The sequence below is a fragment of the Schistocerca americana genome, chromosome 7 (assembly GCF_021461395.2).
Source record: "Schistocerca americana isolate TAMUIC-IGC-003095 chromosome 7, iqSchAmer2.1, whole genome shotgun sequence".
Classification (NCBI taxonomy): Eukaryota; Metazoa; Arthropoda; class Insecta; order Orthoptera; family Acrididae; genus Schistocerca; species Schistocerca americana.
The window spans coordinates 617768582-617788898 of record NC_060125.1 but is presented as its reverse complement, the minus strand read 5'-3'; the positions used below and the strand labels follow the sequence as shown (position 1 = coordinate 617788898).

At 45.2% G+C, this 20317-nt stretch overlaps 1 protein-coding gene across 1 annotated transcript in view; it reads left to right on the top strand.

The window, feature by feature from the left end:
• Window positions 1-20317, top strand: part of LOC124623149 — a 219346-nt gene that overhangs the window by 172432 nt on the left and 26597 nt on the right. The window contains exons 10-11 of the mRNA XM_047148940.1: window positions 126-363; window positions 14273-14494. Of these exons, the coding sequence (XP_047004896.1) occupies window positions 126-363; window positions 14273-14494 (460 nt within the window). The remainder of the gene's footprint in view (window positions 1-125; window positions 364-14272; window positions 14495-20317) is intronic.

Sequence of the window (20317 nt, the reverse complement as noted above, 5' to 3'; positions counted from 1 at the left end):
CAATCATCGCTATGTATGGCATACCTGTGAGCGAAGTTGGAATGCTCTAATGTTTGGAAATTTTGGCACGCTGTCTAATGAAAGCCTTCTTCCAATGGCAGAGACACTGAATCTTGAATTTACAGGCTGTGTTTATCAACCGGTGGCAAAATTTCGCAGACGTCATGTCGCTATGGCAGCCGCACATTGTCAGCGTTCTGCGCCCAGACATATTGTCACGTGATACGTACGAGTTCTTCAGGGATGTCGCTTTGGACATTCTTCGCTACAGGCGAGACAACAAACTGTGCCGAGACGATATGATGAATGAGCTGCTGAAAGTGAGGCTAAATGGTCTCAAGTCTGTTCAAAATATCAACACAGGTAGGATACCTATTATCTTAATAATACTATCTATAATGTTCCACTTGTCAGAATTTGTAATAACAGGGGCGCTCAGTAAGTACACTACTGGCCATTAGAATTGCTACACCACGAAGATGACATGCTATAGACGCGAAATTTAACCGACTGGAAGAAGATGCTGTGATATGCAAATGATTAACTTTTCAGAGCATTCACACAAGGTTGGCGCCGGTGACGACATCTACAACGTGCTGACATGAGGGAAGTTTCCAACCGATTTCTCATACACAAACAGCAGTTGACCGGCGTTGCCTGGTGAAACGTTGTTGTGATGTTTCGTGTAAGGAGGAGAAATGCGTACCATCACGTTTCCGACTTTGATAAAGGTCGGATTGTAGCCAATCGCAATTGCGGTTTATCGTATCGCGACATTGCTGCTCGTGTTGGTTGAGATCCAGTGACTGTTAGCAGAATATGGAATAGGTGGGTTCAGGAGGGTAATACGGAACGCCGTGCTGCATCCCAACTGCATCGTATCACTAGCAATCGAGATGACAGGCATCTTATCCGCATGGCTGTAACGGATCGTGCAGCCACGTCTGGATCCCTGAGTCAACGGATGGGGACGTTTGCAAGACAACAACCATCTGCACGGCAGTTCGACGACGTTTGCAGTAGCATGGACTATCAGCTCGGAGACCATGGCTGCGGTTACCCTTGGCGCTGCATCACAGACTGGAGCGCCTGCGGTGGTGTACACGAATGGCAAAACGTTTTTTTTTTTTTTTTCGGATGAATCCAGGTTCTGTTTACAGCATCAAGATGGTCGCATCCGTGTTTGGCGATATTGCCGTGAACTCGCATTGGAAGCCTGTATTCGTCATCGCCACACTAGCGCATCACTCGGCGTGGTGGAATTGGATGCCAGTGGTTACACGTCTCGGTCACCTTCTGTTCGCATTGACGGCACTTTGAACAGTGGACGTTCCATTTCAGATGTGTTACGACCCGTGGCTCTACCCTTCAATCGATCCCTCAGAAACCCTACATTTCGGCAGGATAATGCACGACCCCATGTTGCAGGTCCTGTACGGGCCTTTGTGGATACAGAAAATGTTCGACTGCTACCCTGGCCAGCACATTCTCCAGATTTCTCACCAACTGGAAACGTCTGGTCAATGGTTGCCGACCAACTTTCTCGTCACAATACGCCAGTCACTACTCTTGATGAACTGTGGTACCGTGTTGGAGCTGCATTGGGCAGCTGTACCAGTACACGCCATCCAAGCTCTGTTTGACTCAATGCCCAGGCGTATGAAGGCCGTTATTACGGCCAGATGTGATTGTTCTGGGTACTGATTTCTCACGATCTATGCACCCAAATTGCGTGAAAATGTAATCACATGTCAGTTGTAATATAATATATTTGTCCAATAAATACCCGTTTATGATCTGCGTTTCTTCTTGGTGCAGCAATTTTAATGGCCAGTAGTGTAAAAGACACATTGTTTTCTGATATCAGGTTGATTTTACTAAGGATTCCAATACACTCATTATTTCCCGTTGTTTCGGTAAGAAAACATTATTTTACAACATAATCTCTGCTCAGTGTGACGGCCTTACGCAATCTTATTGTGAGGGCCCGTACGTCCAGGTGGTAACACTCTACTGGTCGACGTCGAACCCAACGTTTTACTGCATCAATGACCTCTGCATTATCCAAGTAGGTCGTCGCGTGGAGTACATTCCCCAATGCGCCAATCCGATGGAAGTCGGAAGGTGCGAGATCCGGGCTGTAGGGTGGAGGAGGAAGAACAGTCCAACGAGGGTGTGTGAGCTCCCCCATTGTGCGTTGTCAGGGAGCAGGAGAAGCTCGTTTGCATTTTAGCGGCGAGTAACAAGCTGCAGTTGTTTCTTTAGTTTCCTGAGGGTAGCGCGAGTCACTTACGAACTGACCGTTGAGCCAAGAGGTACGACACAAAAAAAACGCTTTCAGAGTGCCAGAAGACGTTTCCATGACTACAGGGTCGGAGTGTGGCTCTGAATTTTTTCTTCAGAAGAGAGTCGTGTGGCGCCACTCCATGGATAGTAGTATTGTTTTCTGATTGAAGTGGTGAATATAAGTTTCATGTTCTGTGAATATGTGCAGCACAAAATTGCCACTATCGGCTTCGTAACGCACAAGCAGTTCCGCGCAGATGGTCCTTCACTGCTCTTCACGGTCTTGTATTAGGCGGCGAGGAACCCAGCGGCCAGACACTACCACAAGAGACGTCCCGATGTGCAGCGAGGTGTTTCGTTGTAATCCGTCGATCACGTCGAATGAGAGTGTCCGCACGTTCCAACACTGCAGGAGTCACATCTGTGTGCGGCCGGCCGGCATGCAGGGAATCGAACTAGTCGCCCAACGACTCACCGTGCTTTTGTTGGCGTTTCCGTAGACATCCTGCAAGCGTCTATGAATACTTACGATGCTCCGGCTTTCTGCAGAAAGAAACTCAACGACTGCTCTCTAACTGGAACGCAGCTCAGTTACAGAAGCCATTTTTAAGGCTATGCACAGCGCCGTACCTATCGGAACTTCATGAAACTATAGGGTCTGAAGCGGGACTACTTCACAAGGTCCCACAACAAATTCTGAATTTTTTCAACCGTAACTGGCCGAGAAATAAAATGTGTTGCTTCACTTATTGAACTCCTCACGTACAAGTATATCTGGCTGTTCGATTCGTCTTCTCAGGAAACGAATATTTCGTAGTTTCTCACTGTCGTCTTGCAAGTTACCTCTTACTCAGACATTTTACGAATCACACTGTAATCACTCCTGGGAAGAGTGCTCATATTAGCCAGAGATTGTGGACATAAATCGGCCATGAGGACAATCTGTGCTGAATCCGATTAAGTTTCATAAGCCTTCTCCTTGTGGTAATAGATATTTTTTCGCTACATGTTGACCGAACAGTGGAGAAAGGCTGAGAAGAACAGATACCTCTCCGTTGGTACAGAAGTTCACGCCCCATCACCGAAGTCCACAACACCAGACAATGACGAGTGTAAATGATTCTTGCAACGTGCCCTTAAGCAGAATAAAACCTGATATGGAGAATACTTTTGGGGGAGGGGGGCCTTTATAGTCTCCTATCTTTCATATATTCTGTTTATGAGTAGCTTACCTTACCGTAATATGACACATTTATTGGCTTCTGATCGTTCGCGTTTGCGTCGGCATCACGACTATGTCTCCCTGATGTCTTTGATACGCAAGTGGCTTCGACCAGTGTCTAGCAAGGTCGTTGTTGCTGTGAAAGTTCTTCACGTTTGGGAGGAAAACAGGACGTTCTGCTTGAGTCTATTCCGTTTGGGCTCATCTTATCGAAGATGTGTTTTGGAGGTGTGTGATGTATCGTGCTAATGAGAGTGATTGCGTTAACATATACTTACACAGGGAAGCATACGTGTCAGCAGCAATGGGCTTATACCGCCAAAGAGATTATAACAAGCCTACGCCTCTCTATGTGCCTGTTGTGCAGTACAAGGTAACGTACTTCTTTATTGTGTGACCTCCCGCCCTATATTGACTTGCCGCGGGGTATAGCGTGACTAATCACTCCGGATCGCCCGTTTCCACTTACACACTCACCACTTGTGTCGTTTCTTACACCTCCCACTTAGCACTGACTACGGAAATATGTGGCTTATGAGGAGCTGCTTCGTCATTCTGCACCATTCCTTTTAATTCCCTACACACAGTCATAGTGCTAGCTACACTGCTGGCAGCACACTGGAACTCACGAGGGATTCCTTCCGCAGCTTTCGTGTGACTTTTTTACAAACACCCTCCGCAATCAGAACGAGATTTTCACTTTACAGTGGAGTGTGCGCTGATATGAAACTTCCTGGCAGATTAAAACTGTGTGCTTTACCGACACTCGAAGTCGGGACCCGAGTTCGAATCTCGGTCCGCTACACAGTTTCAGCCTCTATCATGTTCTACGGTCCGTGTCGGTCAGTAATTGAGGCGTGCCTCCCTTTGGCTTGGTTCTGGTTGTCTCTCCACGTTATCACTTTACAATCACTTCTACTGCAGTCCAAGTCGATTTGCGCAGCTTAAAGTGTTTGAAATGCCCCAAATTAATTTGTGACTCTGATGAGGTCCTACTACGTGACAAGTCCCTGAGCTGCTCTTACCGGCCCATTCTGCAGTTACCGCTTCTCAACTGACAAAACAGTATTCTCCTCCTTTTATACGCCTCTGATGACATCTAGTGGTCAATTCCGCATTACGTAAGGGTGTGCAAATAGTTTCAATTATATACTGTAGTTATACTAGGTCCTGCCAGAGGTCAGCCGAATGCAAAACCCTCCTACTTCTGTCTGCTTACAAGGGAACTGTAAGAATATACACTACAGGACATTGAATTCGCTACACCAAGAAGAAATGCAGATGATACACGGGTATTCATTGCACAAATATATTATACTAGAACTGACATGTGATTACATTTCCACCCAATTTGGATGAATACAACCTGAGAAATCATTAACCAGAAAAACCACCTCTGGCCGTAATAACGGCCTTGATATGCCTGGGCATTGAGTCAAACAGAGCTTGGATGCCGTGTACAGGTACAGCTGCCAATGCAGCTTCAACACGATACCACAGTGCATCAAGAGTAGTGACTGGCGTATTGTGACGAGCCAGTTGCTCGGCTACCATTGACCACACGTTTTCCATTGTTGAGAGATCTGGAGAATGTGCTGGCCAGGGCAGCAGTCGAACATTTACGGTATTCAGAAAGGCTCGTACAGGACCTGCAACATGCGGTCGTGCATTATCCTCCTGAAATGTAGGGCTTCGCGGGGATCGAATAAGGGGTAGAGCCACGGGTCGTAACACATCTGAAATGTAGCGTCCATTGTTCAAAGTGCCGTCAATGAGAACAAAAGGTGACCGAGACGTGTAGCCAATGGCACCCCATACCATCACGCCGGGTGATACGCCAGTATGGCGATGACGAATACACGCTTCCAATGTGCGTTCACCGCGATGGCACCAAACACGGATGCGACCATCATGATGCTGTAAACAGAACCTGGATTCATCCGAAAAAATGACGTTTTGCCATTCGTGCACCCAGGTTCGTCATTGAGTACACCATCGCAGGCGCTCCTGCCAGTGATGCAGCGTCAAGGGTAACCGCAGTCATGGTCTCCAAAGTGATAGTCCGTGTTGCTGCAAACGTCGTCGAACTGTTCATGCAGATGGTTGTTGTCTTGCAAACGTTCCCATCTGTTAACTCAGGGATCGAGACGTGGCTGCACGATACGTTACAGCCATGCGGATAAGATGCCTGTCATCTCGACTGCTAGTGATACGAGGCCACTGGGTTCCAGCACGGCGTTCCGTATTACCCTCCTGAACCCACCGATTACATATTCTGCTAACAGTCATTGGATCTCGACGAACGCGAGTACTAATGTCGCGATACGATAAACCGCAATCGCGATAGGCTACAATCCGACCTTTATCCAAGTCGGAAACGTGATGGTACGCAATTCTCCTCCTTGCACGAGCCATCACAACAACGTTTCACCAGGCAACGCCGGTCAACTGCTGTTTGTGTATGAGAAAGCGGTTGGAAACATTCCTCATGTCAGCACGTTGTAGGTGTCACCACCGGCGCCAACCTTCCATGAATGCTCTGAAAAGCTAACCATTTGCATATCACAGCATCTTCTTCCTGTCGGTTAAATTTCGAGTCTGTAGCACGTCATCTTTGTGGTGTAGCAATTTTAATGGCCAGTAGTGTATGAAAGCTTTTTTAAGAGGCATTATAATTTTCAGCTAAATCTTCGACGCGCTAATTTGTTTTTGTCTCCAATGGGACGCTGTGCAATCATCAAGAATTTTCGGCCCCACGTTCATTCGCACTTTTCGTAACATTTTGGGCTGAAGAATAAACCTCTATAAATTTTGACACGTTTTTTGTACATCCCTTACCACCACCACCATCGTAATCATCATCATCGCCATCATAATCTTGAACAAGTTCCAGCTCCGGTGAGTTTCGAACATAAGCCTCCCCTTCTAGTCCTATTTTCCCACCATCTTCCTGTGCTCAATCTGGTCCAGTCCTCGCCTCTTTTTTCATTACACTCCCCCGAACTTTTCCATCATCTATTTCCTTGTCTCCCTCTTGGTCTTTGCATTTCATGTATCTCCTTGCCCACAACTCCTTAGCCTTGCGTCGAATCTGCTCTCCAAGGCTTGCTCGTACACCATTTCCCCTACCCTCTCAGTCCTCGTTCTCCCTCTCCTTGTTACTCCTAAGCTACACTACTGACAATTAAAATTACTACACCACGAGGATGACCAAGAAGATGCTGTGATACACAAATGATTAGCTTTTCAGAGCATTGACACAAGGTCGGCGCCGGTGGGGACACCTACAACGTGCTGACAGGGGAGGAAAGTTTCCAACCGACTTCTCATACACAAACAGCAGTTGACCTGCGTTGCCAGGTGAAACGTCGTTATGATGCCTCGTCTAAGGAGGAGAAATGCGTACCATCACGTTTCTGACTTTGAGAAAAGACGGATGGTAGTCTATCACGATTGCAGTTTATCGTGTCGCGACATTGCTGCTCGCGTTGGTCGAGATCCAAACACTGTTAGCAGAATATGTAATCGGTAGGTTCAGGAGGGTAATACGGAACGCCATGCTGGATCCCAACGGCCTCGTATCACTATCAGTCCGGATCACAGGCATCTTATCCGCATGGCTGTAAAGGATCGTGCAGCCACGTCTCGATCCCTGAGTCAACAGATGGGGACGTTTGCAAGACAACAAGTAACTGCACGAGCAGTTCGAAGACGTTTGCAGCAACATGGACTATCAGCACGGAGACCATGGCTGCGGTTATCCTTGACGCTGCATCACAGACAGGAACGCCTGCGATGGTGTACTCGACGACGAACGTGGGTGCACGAATGGCGAAACGTCATTTTTTCGTATGAATGTAGGTTCTGTTTACAGCATCATGATGGTCGCATCCGTGTTTGGAGACATCGCGGTGAACCCACATTGGAAGCGTGTATTCGTCATCGCCATACTGGCGTATCACCCGGCTCGATGGTACGGGGTGCCATTGGTTACACTTCTAAGTGATTTTTTGTTCGCATTGAAGGCGCTTTGAACAGTGGACGTTACATTTCAGATGTGTTAAGACCCGTGGCTCTAGCTTTTATTCGATCCCTGCGAAAACCTGCGTTTCAGCAGGATAATGCACGACCGCATGTTGCAGGTCCTGTATCACTGCTGCCCTGGCCAGCACATTCTCCAGATCTCTCAGCATTTGAAAACGTCTGGTCAATGGTGGCCGAGCATCTGGCTCGTCACAAACGCCAGTCACTACTCTTGATGAACTGTAGTATCGTGTTGAAGCTGCATGAGCAGCTGTACCTGTACACGCCGTCCAAGTTCTGTTTGACTCAATGCCCAGGCGTATCAAGGCCGTTATTATTTTCAGAGGTGGTTGTTCTAGGTACTGATTTCTCAGGATCTAAGCACTCAAATTGCGTGAAAATGTAATCACATGTCAGTTCTAGTATAATATATTTGTCCAATGAATATTCGTTTTTCATCTGCACTTCTTCTTGGCGTCGCAATTTTAATGGCCGATAGTGTACATTGCGCGGAAGTACCACGAAGATGATAAAGTAGGAATTAGTGGTTGGTTGGTTGTTTGGGGAAGGAGACCAGACAGCGTGGTCATCGGTCTCATCGAATTAGGGAAGGATGGGAAAGGAAGTCGGCCGTGCCCTTTCAGAGGAACCATCCCGGCATTTGCCTGGAGTGATTTAGGGAAATCACGGAAAACCTAAATCAGGATGGCCGGACGCGGGATTGAACCGTCGTCCTCCCGAATGCGAGTCCAGTGTCTAATTAGTGCTCATAGGGATGAGTATTGATAGCCGTTTTTGGTTTGTCCTATTTGCGAGTGGAACAGGAAAAGAAATTACTAGTAATGGGACAGGGTACATTTCGCCAACCACCGTACGGTGGGCAGCGGATTATCTATGTACACTGGTGTCTAAGACTGAAGTAACAGACCGGAATTTGGCAAGGTTGTGTCTATTTTAGCCACAATACAGTACAATCTGGTGATAGTAATGTAGAAACTATATAATGAACACAGAACGTAACAAATGCAACATGCATAAAGATAGACAAAAATGTTATTAAAATGCTTTTTTATTCCAGTCTCTGATCACAAATTAGTTCTTTAGACGACTACCGGTTTCAGTCTGTAATGACCATCTTCAGATCGTTTTTACACCATGTCCTAAAGTGATACGGCCATAATGGCATCGTCAAAACATATAAATATAATCAGCATAGCATCGTCATACAGATTTAAAATATAGTGTAGATTATGTCGCAGTTGGTGAAAAGTGTTCTTCGTTCTTCCGAACTTAACGGATTCACACACGCATTCCGTCGACTGGCTAATGCGCTCGGTATGGGGCGTGACCGCCTCTGGCAGCAATACAGGCCTGACAAACGATGTGCCATGCTGTGAATGATACCATCAGTCTCATGTTGATGCAATGCCGCCGGTTCTTCCTGCAGCGCAGCTCGCGAGTCTTGGAGAATGGTTGGTGAATGCTGACGTGATGCAGCCCATGTTCCTAGCACATACCAGACGTGCTCTGTGGGATGCAAATCGAAAGAGCGAGCCGGCCATGCCATGTGTGCAGTATCTTCCGTTTTCAGGAAAACATCAACCGCCCGTGATCTATGAGGCCGAAAATAATGGTCCAGCAGTACGAAGTCTGGGCCCGCAGCACCTCGCAACAACCGCACAATAGGTCCCGACATACCGTCACTAAACCTGACGGCAATTAAACCTTGCCTGTTTACCTGTACCATTTCATTAACAGGTGTTCCAATGGTCAACATAATCCCTGCCCACTCCATTAGGGATCCTCCTCCATGTCAGTCTCTTTCCACAATGGTTGCGCCCCGAAGCCGTGCTCCACGCTACCTCCAGATGCGAATCCGTCGAGAATGACTGTCCAGACCAAATCAGGACTCATCTGTGAAAAGAGCATTGGCACACTGTGCAAGTGGCGTGTCGACGGTTCCACTCTAGTAGACATTCCCTTCTGTGAAGACGCGTCAGAGGCAGACATACAACAGGTCTCCGACGATAAAGGCCACTCTGCCGCAGCCTTCTGTACACCCTTTGCCTCGATACAACACGTCCAGTGGATGCTGCGAGGCCAGATGCCAGTTGCCGTGCGGTACTAAGGCGGTACCATCGTCCCCTTACAGCCAAATAACGGTCCTCTCTTTGTGATGTCACACATGGTCGGTCCTGTCCTGGTCTCCGGAATACAGTTTCGATCTCTATAAACTGTAGCCACATCCGAAAAAGAACAGAACGATTTTCGTTAAGGGGGGTAGGACGTGAAAGGGGCTGACTTGGAGCAGGAGAGGCAGCACAGGACATTTTAATTTGCACTGTCCATACTTTTACAAATAAATTCATAAAACTTTGACAGTATGACCAGGAAGGGTTCAGGATCCACACTCATAGCAGAGGAAGTTCAAAAAGATAACAAAACAAATGTTTTTACATGTGAAATTTCATCATTTTTTCACTTGCTATTGGCTGCATTTGTTGCTGTAGGTACACTTATCTTCATAAGAAAGAGAGATTCGGTTGTGTTGGCAGAAGAGCCAACACCGTGTTACTAATGGAGGCCGAAATGCACGCGTTTTAGCTCACGCAGGCTGGCGTGAGGAGGGAAGAACTATACTGACGTGAGGTCTGGAACATGACAAGGAATTAGAATTCAGAAAGCGGACGTAATTAGTTTGATAACTTTAATCCATTAATGATGAACGTCGCTCTTGACGGTGCATGATTCACAATATTATCTGTTCAGAATACTTTCATAGTAACTGAACATGGCGCCTGGCGAGGTCGTAGCAAGTGACGTAGCTGAAGGCTATACTAAACTCTCGTCTCTGCAAATGAGAGCGTATGTAGACAGTGAACCGTCGCTAGCAAAGTCGGCTGTACAACTGGGGCGAGTGCTAGGGAGTCTTCCTAGATTAGACCTGCCGTGTGTCGGCGCTCGGTCTGCAATCACTGACAGTCACGACACGCGGTCCGACGTATAGTAACAGACCGCGGCCGATTTAAAGGCTACCACATAGCAAGTGTGGTGTCTGGCGGTGACACCACAGATTCTTCGGTGAATTTTGCACAGCATACGAACCATACTTACAGGTGTATGCAACACTAGAATTGCCAAATCTGTTGAAAACTGTGGTGAAAATTGAGATAATCAACTGTAAAATTCGAGTTTTCTATAAATACGAAGTTTAAAACGTAACAGCCCATTCATTTTTCCATAGATTAAATAAATTCTAAAGTGTCATACATCTGTAAGTATGGTTTCTAAGCTGCGCAAAATTTATCGAAGAATCTCTCTTACTTGTGGAGAAAAGTGTACCTATAGCAACAAATGCAACCAACAGAAAGTGAAAAAAATAATGAAATTTCACATTTCAAAAATATTATTTTTTCATGTTTTTGAACTTCCACTGCTATGAGTGTGAATCCTGAATCCTTCCTGGTCATGCTGACAAAGTTTTATGAATTCATTTGTAAACGTATAGACAATGAAAATTAAAATGTCCTGTGGTGCCTGTCGTTCTCGAAGTCGGCCCGTTTGACGTCCTACCCCCCTTAAGCCACCGCGATACATCAGTTTTCGACTATCCTGCTTCCATTCCTCCCATGGGCTTACACCGCTGAGAGCCTGGTAGGCGTCTTCTCTCTGCCATGATGCTCCGTCTGTGTACACAGTGATTCTGGCTGTGGGACTACCCAGCAAACACTATCCCATTCGATAGGTGCCCTGACGTCATCGTTGGGGTGATTGTCCGTTGAGCACAATGCCATCTTCCGTGCAGGAGGCGATCGTACGGACGTCTGTTGACTGGGTTATATCGTGAATTAGATACAAGATCGGGAAATAGTGGTTTGTTGTGAAACGTCCCCTTTTTGAAGAATTATACAAGACTGTGCTTTAACTGACACACAATATTTTTTAGCGCAACGCAATCTGACTTTCAATAATCCCTACAAAAGAATGGCCCTGTCTAATATTAACCTATACGTTTCACAAATCACTTACCTCACAAAAATCTTCGTTACTCGAACTACTGAAATACAGCGAGCGCCACTACTGCCAGCTAAATAAAAGATTCAAACTAAGGAAGGCACTAACTACTGATAGGCATAGTTAGCAAATGAAAGATTTTAATAGAGAACAAACACTGTATTTACCTTAATAGTCATATTATATATAGCAGTTCATGACAGTCTTACAAATTTCAAAACTCCGCCATCTCTCTCCCCACATCCATCACTGCTGGCGGCTCACCTCCAACTGCGCAATGCTACGCGCTGTTCACATCCAGCTGCCGCTGCCCAACACTACAATGGCAGACAACAATGCAAACTAGCCACAGACTGCACACAGCACAGCCAGTGATTTTCATACAGAGCGCTACGTAACGTTGCCAACAAGAAAACATAAACAGCCTACTTACAGTTGCTTTAATTTTCGACACGAGTGTTGATGTAGATGTACGAGGTGCAACAATAAAGTAATGTGACTGATTTTCTTTGCAAGATGTGTCAACACTGCAGGCTTGCATAGGCACAATATCTTTGACCTTGGTGTATAAGCTGCTTCTAGTCCTAGCTGCACATCGATGCAACTGCTCATCCGTGAGTTGCGCTGTAATAAGTTAGCACGTGTTTGTGTCTCTTTTTACGAAAATGGGACCGCATAATGTTGCGCAACGGTATGCCATTTCTTTTTGAGTTAAATTGGGTGAAAACGCGACGACAACTTACGGTAAGCTTCAAAAGGCTTTTGCAGAGGCGGTTATGTCAAGAGGTCAAGTTTTTCGTTGGCATAAAATGTTTAGTGAAGGCAGAACGAATGTTGAAGATGAAGACAGCAATGGACGACCATCAACCTCAATGACGGATGTCAACTTGGCTAAGTTGCGTGAACTCGTACGATCTGATATAAGATTATCCGTGAAAATGATTGCAGAAGAACCGAACATCAATCGAGAAACGGTTCGTCTAATAATAACTGAAGATCTTGGTATGAGAAAGATTTGTGCAAAAATGGTCCCCAAAAATCTCACACCACGCGGAAAAATGTGGCGCCTGATCTGTTAGAGCAAACGCAAATCAGCCCAGAATTTTTGAGCCGTGTTATCACTGCTGATGAAAGTTGTTTTTTTCAGTACGATCCAGAGACAAAACGGCAAAGTTCGCAATGGTGCTCAAAGGGATCACCCAGACCAAAAAAAAGCTCACATGTCAAAGCCAAAAGTGAAATGTATTCTTGTGTGCTTCTTTGATTCCAAGGGAATTGTTCATAAAGAGAGTGGGTGTCTCCTGGACAAGCAATTAAGCAATATTACTACAAAGAAATTTTAGAAGGATTTCGTAAAAGAGTTCTTCGTGACCGTGCCAACATTGCTGATAATTGGATTCTGCATTACGAAAATGCGCAATCCCATACTGCTCTGTCAGTACAGAAATTTTTAACCTCAAAATAAATGTCAGTACTACCACAGCCACCTTATTCACCAGATATCGCTCCGTGCGACTTTTTTCATTGCTCCACAGTACTAGCATCAAGCACATCCACGTTTCTGGTGTTGAGAAGCGTACGAACACTTCGACTGAAATGTGCAGGAGCTCCATCGTGCATGAACCACATATTGTGTCGTACTTGTAAAGGCACATGTTCTAGCAGCACAGCTAGAGTATCCCGTATGAAATCATGATAACGTGCTCCATTGAGCGTAGGTGGAAGAACATTGGGCCCAATCAAGACATCACCAATAATGCCTGCCCAAACGTTCACAGAAAATCTGTGTTGATGACGTGATTGCACAACTGCGTGCGGATTCTCGTCAGCCCGCACATGTTGATTGTGAAAATTTACAATTTGATCCCGTTGGAATAAAGCCTCATCCGTGAAGAGAACATTAGCACTGAAATGAGGATTGACACATTGTTGGATGAACCATTCGCAGAAGTGTACCCGTGGAGGCCAATCAGCTGCTGATAGTGCCTGCACACGCTGTACATGGTACGGAAACAACTGGTTCTCCCGTAGCACTCTCCATACAGTGACGTGGTCAACGTTACCTTGTACAGCAGCAACCTCTCTGACGCTGACTTTAGGGTTACCGTCAACTGCAAGAAGAATTGCCTCGTCCATTGCAGGTGTCCTCGTCGATCTAGGTCTTCCCCACTAGCGAGTCATAGGCTGGAATGTTCCTTGCTCCCGAAGACGCCGATCAATTGCTTCGAACGTCTTCCTATCGGGACACCTTCGTTCTGGAAATCTGTCTCGATACAAACGTACCGCACCACGGCTATTGCCCCGTGCTAATCCGTACATCAAATGGGCACCTGCCAACTCCGCATTTGTAAACATTGCACTGACTGAAAAACCACGTTCGTGATGAACACTAACCCGTTGATGGTACGTACTGATGTGGTAGATGCTAGTACTGTAGAGCAATGAGTCGCATGTCAACACAAGCACCGAAGTCAACATTACCTTCCTTCAATTGGGCCAACTGGCGGTGAATCGAGGAAGTACAGTACACACTGACGAAACTAAAATGAGCTCTAACATGGAAATTAAGCGTTTGCGGAAGCATGTCCACAGAACATCTTTTCTTTATTTGTGTGTGAGGAATGTTTCCTGAGAGTTTTGCCGTACCTTTTTGTAACACCCTGTATACGGCCTAAAGTGTTAATCTCCAGTAGTGACTGTCTTTGTTATCGCGGTGACGTGTTTCAGAGTTCTCGGACGACTCCCTGGTGGCGTACGTGTTCGCCACGTTCGGCTTCTCACTGGAGATGCTGGCCAGCACCCTGAGCTTCTGCCTGTACGAGCTGTCGCTGGACACCGAGGTGCAGACGCGGGCCCGCCAGCAGGTGGACGCGGCGCTGAGAGCACGCGGCGGCAGGCTCAGCTACGAGGCCGTCCAGGAGATGACCTACCTCGACATGGTGCTCAGCGGTAAGGCCACTGATCTCCGTCTGACAGTAAAGCAGTTGGACCAGACCACGCATTCCCCGTTCCGCAACCACTAATGACGGTGAGACGACTGGTACGAGTACTGTGTTTTGAAACCTCAGAACTAGATTAAAAAAAAAAGCTACTGAACCGTGATTTATTTCGCAAGAATATACTTAAGAATTTATTTTATTTACTAGCGATTCATGAAGAACATTAACACATTTAATCACACTGTCTAAGCATTGAAGTAGTTGCCAGGGAGTAACTGATGAAATCATAACCAAATTCCTTTTAACAAATGGGAATTTTATTCACTTTAATAGGGCCTAAAAACATTTTTTAAAAGAAACAGATTTAAAAATTATAATCAGAAAGCATCCTCTAAATATCAAAGTTACAATTTATTCTGATGCAGAAAGAAACAAGTTTTGACAGTATGAGCTTTCGGGCTGAGAACCTTGCCGCTCCCTTTGGACACGGCCGTAGTTACGACCGCTCACAACAGCCTCTGAAAGACTACACTGGTGCAGTTCTGCAGCACACCAGATAACCTTAAACTAAGAGTTTTAACAATTTACACAAGCACACAAACTATGCACCCCCCCTCCCCCCCCCTCGTAGGAGGGATGGAAATGGTACAAAACACTAACAATTAAAATATCAAACTTGCCACCGAAGGTGCAACTTGATTTTAACTTCTAAGAAAAGTCTTACGGTGAAAGGGTGGCAACTTTATATACTAAAATGATCATTTAAATAACAGCCCATGAAATGCAATCTTATATAAAATTCTTCAAGGTTGGCCAAACAATAGTTAAGATGCTCTACAGTACACAGATACCGCCACTCAAGATCAAAGGCAATAACATAAATGTTTCCAAAGATCAAAACATATTTCAGGTATTAGGCCGTTACACTCCAAGCAATAAAATCGTTAACACACCAAATCAAACATGACAGAGGCAGCTACGGTACATTGATAGGGAGATTACCGAACAACCCAAAACGAAGGTCGCTCTAACCCGCCCCTACCCCAGAAGGCAAAAACGGACCACCCAATTTATAAACAACCACCTTCCCGCGGGTGGGCAAACGGAGAAGAGTGGTGGGACGACCTCAAAAGCAAAACGGCTGATGACCTCACCAAGAAAACAAGTAGAATTTAACAAGAGTAAATTAAACAACATATCACCAATCACTTAACTTCTAATAAACTGCGATTTCTCGAGAAGACCTGGCGCAGTACCTCCAAATCGCTCTCCCGAACCGTCCGCTGCCAGCCGCTTCAACGGACGCAGGAAGGCGCGCCGATCTCCCGTCTCACGGCGGCGCAGCTCGCACCGGCCAGACCGATGTCGTGGGTTGACTCCTGTTGCTCTCGTTTCGACCGCGAAGCCACTACCCCTCGCTATACGCCGCGGCCCACTGGACTCACGTGGCGACCTCACATGCGCCGACGCTCAAGACGGGCAAGTCATCTTGTGTCTCAGTGCGCGACCGACCAATCGATAGATCCAGCCGCCAATGACCATTGCCTGAGCAAACTCGAGCCGACTGGCGGCCTAACGCGCAGACTCAGATGCAGGAACTAAGCCCCGACCGGGCGACCACTCGCTGAGTTCTCTTACTGGCGGAGTGGAAAGACTCTCCTTTTGCCGGCTTTAAAGGTTGATCCGAACGACAGACATACTAGCACTCCGAACGACAGACAGACACTAACTGCCTAACAAATTCTGACGAGAGACAGACTAGCAAGCTGGGGACGAGAGACTGACCCAGACTGACCCAGACTCAGTGTCGAGCTCATAGCGCCCCTCAAATGCACTTGAACAGGCAACCTTTCCCCTTTGCCACCAGAGGGAGACACCAAAGCTGCGATTGCCACAGCGGCGCCACCGCCAGAAACGGAGGGGGGCTGCTGCGGCGCGCTCTTCAAAACAGCAATTTTTACCACGGCTCAGCTACTTCGTTCCTTTAGAATCGTTTCTTTACGTAATACGGGGTGACCCGAAGGCCGCTAACGTTTGAAACTGCGCTACTTCACGGAATAATGTAGGTAGAGAGGCAAAGCCGGCCGGTGTGGCCCAACAGTTCTAGGCGCTACAGTCTGGAATCGCGCGACCGCTACGGTCGCAGGTTCGAATCCTGCCTCGGGCATGGGTGTGTGTGATGTCCATAGATTAGTTACGTTTAAATAGTTCTAAGTTCTAGAGGACTGATGACCTCAGATGTTAAGTTCCATATACCCAGCGGTCGTGTTCAGTTCATAAACACAGAACATGACTAAACGAGGAAAGGAAAAACTAATAATATTTTAAAGAAGAGGAACGAGGAAAGTATTCCTAAGTATTTCCATTAGGTGTGGTCGGTTTCCTGACCGATTAAAGTACTTGGTAGCGAAGCCACTTTATAAAAAGGGAGACAGGGGTAATGTTGACAATTATAGACCTATTTCTATGCCATCGGTGTTTGCTAAAGTTATCGAGAAGGTTGTATATACAAGGTTACTGCAGCATTTAAATTCACAGAATTTGCTGTCAAATGTACAGTTTGGTTTTAGAAATGGTTTAACAACTGAAAATGCTATATTCTCTTATGTCTGTGACATTTTTGACGGATTAAATAAAAGGTTGCGAACGCTAGGTGTTTTCTTTGATTTAACGAAGGCTTTTGACTGTGTTAAAGACAAAATATTGCTGCAGAAGTTGGACCATTATGGAGTAAGGGGAGTAGCTTACAATTGGTTCGCCTCTTACTTTAAGAACAGAAAGCAGAAGGTAATTCTCCGCAATATTGAGAGTGGTAGTGATTTCAGTCCCAATGGGGCACTGTTAAGTGTGGCGTTCCCCAAGGGTCAGTGCTGGCGCCACTTCTGTTTCTTATTTATATAAATGATATGCCTTCTAGTATTACAGGCGATTCAAAAATATTTCCGTTTGCTGATGACAGCAGCTTGGTAGTGAAGGATCTTGTGTGTAATATTGAAACATTACCAAATAATGCAGTTCATGAAATAAGTTTGTGGCTTGTGGAAAATAATTTGATGCTAAATCACAGTAAGACTCAGTTTTTACACTTTCTAACTCACAATTCAACAAGACCAGATTTTTGATCAGACAGAATGGGCATATTATAAGCGAGATGGAACAGTTCAAGTTCCTAGGCGTTCGGATAGATAGTAAGCTGTAGTGGAAAGCCCATGTTCAGGATCTTGTTCAGAAACTAAATGTTGCTTTTATTTACCATTAGAACGGTATCTGAAATAAGTGACAGTTTAACACGAAAAGTAGTCTACCTCACATATTTTCATACGCTTATGTCATATGGTATTATTTTTTGGGGTAATTCTTCTGATTCAAAAAGGGTGTTTTTGGGTCAAAAACGGGCTGTTCGAGCTATATGTGGTGTAAGTTCGAGAACCTCTAGTCGACCCCTATTCAATAGTCTGGGAATTCTGACATTGCCCTCACAGTATACATTTTCTTTAATGTCGTTTGTTGTTAGCAGTATTAGCTTATTCCCAGGAGTTAGCAGCTTTCACTCAGTTAATACTAGGCAGAAATCAAATCTGCATGTGGAATGCACCTCCTTGACTCTTTTGCAGAAAGGAGTGCACTGTTTTGCTGCATCCATTTTCGATAAGCTACCACAAGACTCAAAAATCTTAGCAGTAGCCCAAACTCCTTCTATTCCGTCGAGGAGCTCCTGGAAGAGCTGAAAAATTAAGCAAATTCCAATTGTTAATTTTGTTTATTTAAACTTACGAATTGTCGCCTGAATACGTTTGTTGTATTTCATTTTATCTGTTTCTACTATCGTGTTATAATTTCATGTATTGACTCGTTCCATGACCATGGAGACTTCTCCTTAATTTGGGCCCACGGAACAATAAATAAATAAATATAATCGATCTTAGACAAAGGAGAATGAAGGAGGAGCAACAAAGAGGAATTCACCCTCTTGGTGCAACAACCAACAGTCCTACAGTAGACGAAGAGCATAAGAATCCGGTGGGCAGGACATGTAGACCGAAATCCAGAAGAAAGGTGAACAAGGCACTTGAAGGGAACCAGACATCAGGAAGACCAAGACAGCACTATATGGACGACCTGGTGAATTACCTGGTAGATCTGAGGGCTGAAGGCAGTTGAAACAGCGTGTAGTGTGCAGAGCCGCAGATCACTGGATATGTATGTATGTGCTTTAGCATTGGTTCACTGCTCCTATGCAGACTATTCCCACACAGAATCTCAGATAATTAGGTGATTTTACGTTTCTTGCGCAGTTTACTACCAGAAGACAACGATAATTATAGGTCCAATAATAATGGAAGGGCAGAATTATTACAAAAATTAATCTTATATTGATCTTGTTGTAATATATTTGTAAAACATGTAAGTGGTTTGTCAAAGTGACAATTTTCAGTACTGACTCTCTCCCATATTTGAAATCGCAGATATTCTGCAAAGGTACACACAGTATCGAGCATTCGATCTCTAAAAGAATGTCTATGAACACGCTCAGTACACTGCTAGTAGAAAGCTCTTTGAGGTGCCAGTTGAGATGGACCAAAGAGAAACCAATAGATTGTATTGTTATTTGAGGAATGTACGGCCTGAATAATCACAAAACGGTCGAGTTTTGGACACGGACGGCAAAGAGACGCTGATAGTTAGCCATTTGAACCAATTTTAGAGAGGCCAAACTTGACCCGTATGCCAGAAATGAAATGGGGTGTTATATAAACCAGTGCAAAAACCGGCCAGTACACGGAGCTGGATGACACTACGTCAGGGCCGCCGCTTGAGAATCTTGTGTAAAATGGACTGCAGTGAGAGAGGGTATCGGATGAATCAGCGATAGCGGCACGGTGACTTTATCAGAAGAGGGAGCGTATGTAGTGTGGCACTACGGTACCAATGCGTGTGCTCGGCTTCACACATTAGGAATGAGTGGGCCACGGAGGGGGAGCGGGAAATTGAACATTGTTCATTTAAAACGTTTTTAAATTTATTGGGTCACAAATTATTATTATTACTAATGCAAATTGAGGACCAGATAACTATTGAGAACTAGAGTGGCTTTAACAAGGTAATTACTATTTCATTAGAAAGAACATAAAGCAGGACCGATAAAACTTACAAGATGGGTAACAGAATTTGGGTGCTCTTTCAAGGGTCGTTTATGTTTTATCCAAACGTCCTAGAAATCTGGTTACGCAGGATAGAGCGGATCAGGCTATGGTTGTGGAGGCGGCCATAATCAGTTACTGTCAGTTGCACAAAACACAAAACTTTTATTTTCCTAAGAACCATTTAATTACACATTGCCTTAAAAGGATCAAAATAAAACAATATGGCTGAAGGCCTACTTAAGAAAAATTGAGATATATCCTGGGCTGAAGGCCCAAAACCACATCAAAAACAAGAACGGCTGAAGGACTGAACACAAGTTATCAGAAAATTGCTTCAAAGAATACAAGCAGCTGAAGGCCTTACTTAAAAAATGTTTCACACAACACATTGAACAACTCAGGGCTCAGGGCCTGGATAACAAGAATTTCAGATACAGCAAATTTAAAAAAAAAAAATCGTTTTAAACAAATGAATCTTCAAATTTTAATTTAAGACTGTTGAAGGCATTATCTTAAAAATGTTTCACGTAAAAGCGCGGCTGAAGGCCACACACTGGACACTGAACAACTCAGGGCTTAAGGCCTGGATAACAAGAATTTCAAATAGAACAAACTTTCAAAATTTAGTTTTTAAACAAATCAATCTTCAAATTTTAATTTAAGTCGGTTGAAGACCTGTCATTGAGTTT